This window comes from Myripristis murdjan, chromosome 21 (genome assembly GCF_902150065.1).
Source record: "Myripristis murdjan chromosome 21, fMyrMur1.1, whole genome shotgun sequence".
Taxonomy (NCBI): domain Eukaryota; kingdom Metazoa; phylum Chordata; class Actinopteri; order Holocentriformes; family Holocentridae; genus Myripristis; species Myripristis murdjan.
Window position 1 is genome coordinate 33,787,987 of NC_044000.1, and position 2,500 is coordinate 33,790,486.

The following is a 2,500-nucleotide window of genomic DNA, read 5'->3' on the forward strand; positions in this document are numbered from 1 at the left end:
TTTGTTTGTTTTTTCCATCTTTCACTTTTTGTCGTTCATGCGTTCCTTCCTGCATTCCTTCCTTTATTTGTTCCCTCGTGCCTACCTTCCTTCACTCATTTTGTTCTTTTGTTCTTTGATTTCCCCCCTCATCCATCCCTCTGTTCACTCCTTCATTTGTGCCTTTATTTATCCTTTCATTCCTTTCATTAACCCACTCCTTCCTCCAGTCATCACACTGTGGGGCGTGAGGCGCTGCAGCAGCGATCCAGCATTCAGTCTACCCACCAGTTCTGATTTGCGCTGAGTTCTGGTCTTTTAAATAAAAAACACATTATAGTTTTAGAATTCTGTTGGTTTCAGTCGATGAAAACTACAGTGGCTTTTCGTCTGATTCTGCCGAGTCATTTCTCACGTTTTCATTTTCACATTTTCACCATCTATCCCGGTTACTGTTCCCAAAAGGTTCATTTTTGTTTAGTTTGTCCCTTGTTTTTGTTGTCCTACTATTGTTGAATATGTTTCGTCATAGTTTTAGTCACAGTGACCAGCCACACCAGCAAACAGACGGCAGACTGAGCGTGGAGGTGAGCTCCTGCTCTCGACGCTGTTGGAAACCTGTTTAGACGAGGCCCACAATTAAAGACTGAAAGCCTTTGTTTTGGGATTTTCATTGCCTGAGAAAAGTCCAACTAAAAGAGTGAATATTGGCACTAAATAGCGACTGCTGGCAGCTTCAGTCCAAAAACATTGTTTCAATAGCTGGACCTCAGTAATTTGTCTGTTATGGGAACCATTTCTTAAGTCTCCAACGTTGAACGTCGTAAAACGAGGAAAGTGAAATTGTGCAGAAGCCGGCTGCAGCTGTAACATTAGTTCAACATGTGAAGTGAAGTGTGTGACGTCGCTTTGAGGTGTGAGCTCTCCCTGCAGCTGCAGCGCCGCTCTGACGGGACTGTGTGGAAAATTAAAAACTGTCTCTGCTGAGACGCCGGCAGGCAGGAGGAGCGGCCGCCCGGCGCTGCTTTATGTGCCGCAACGAGCCCGTTCCATTTTAGCGTCAGACGAAAGGGTGGGGAGAGAGAGAGAGAGAGAGAGAGAGAGAGAGAGAGAGAGAGAGAGAGAGAGAAACTGCTGCGATGCTAATATGAGACAGATGCAGGAGGCCGACTGACCTGCCGGTGGTGGGCCGGAGCCGCTCGATGACGGGCAGGTAGAGCGAGTCGGACATCTTCTCGCTGCGACACGCCTCCATGCTCAGGTACTTGAATATGTGAACTTTACCCTTTATGCAGATCTGGAGAGGAAGAGAACAGATTCATCACAATGACAATTAACTGCTGATTTAACGATGTCCATTTTTATTTAGGCAGACTGCTGAGAAAAAGTCTTTGATTAAAGTATGTAGTTATTAAGACAGTTGTCATGATAGGTAACCAGATGATGTATTCATTTTATTAAATATACATTATTATTTTTTTACAGGGTGATGCAAATCGAAGGCACCATTATATAAATAAAATGTTAATTAAGGCCTTTTAATGGTGTAAAAAAAAAAAATTGACTGTAAAAATGAAATTGGCAGGAGGGATCTTGAGTATCACAACAGGTGTAGTTAATGAGAGGTTAAAAAAAAAAAAACAGGTAAAATACAGATTTGAATCAGCTGCTTGGTGTTTGCTGTACTCTGACTGAGGTGATATAAAACCCACTCACTCCATTCTTTCTGTTTTTGTGCTCATTTCACATCAAAAGATCGGATTAAAGACATGCATTTCAAAGAGTTTCATTAATTCTCTGGGTTATTAGTCTGAACATGAACCTGAGGGGTTTCCTCCCTCCTCAGCCTCGTCCTTCACATCAGTGGAAAAGTGACGTGCTCCCCCTTTTCAAACTGCACCGTCTGCTTTAACAGTGTGAACGCAGCAACGTTATTATCTAAATGTATTTTTATCACTGCCGATGATAAAACCTAACGCCCTCTGGAGCTTTTCCCCTCTTACATATGTATGTAACGATAGAGATATTTGTTGGTATAAACAGTGAAAATCAGTTGTGTCGGGTCAGAAACCTTTTCTGAGTTTAACCTCCAGTCGTTTCCCCCCAGTGTTTATAATATGATGTTAAAGTGACTTTAAAGTAACTTTGATCAAATCCAATAAACTCATGCACTGCAAAAAATCTGCGTCTTACCAAGTATTTCAGTCTCACCTTCAGAGTTCAAATCTTGTTTTTCTTCCAACAACATTGAAAAAAATCTGCCTGAAACAAGTGAAACTGCACTGGAAACAAGTGGGATTACAGCGATGCTGGTCTCTGTATATCTTACAGTTTATTATCCTGTTTCAGTGCTGTATCATGTCACTTGTGAGGGTTTCTTCCTATTTTTCTCCCTGTTAAAGGTTTTTATCTGAGGGAGTTGTTCTTTATTTGACGCTGGTCTGAGGACAGAGGACGCTGTGTTGCTCTATCGGCCCCTGAGGAGAAACTGAAATATTGGGACTGACTTGACTCGATTATC

General features: G+C 42.1%; 1 protein-coding gene across 1 annotated transcript in view; it reads right to left on the reverse strand.

Moving 5' to 3' along the window:
• The window catches only part of LOC115379559 (leucine-rich repeat and calponin homology domain-containing protein 1-like), a 90,343-nt gene that overhangs the window by 35,244 nt on the left and 52,599 nt on the right, over positions 1-2,500 (reverse strand). Inside the window, exon 6 of the mRNA XM_030080267.1 lies at positions 1,155-1,276. Coding sequence (XP_029936127.1) covers positions 1,155-1,276 — 122 coding nt within the window. The remainder of the gene's footprint in view (positions 1-1,154; positions 1,277-2,500) is intronic.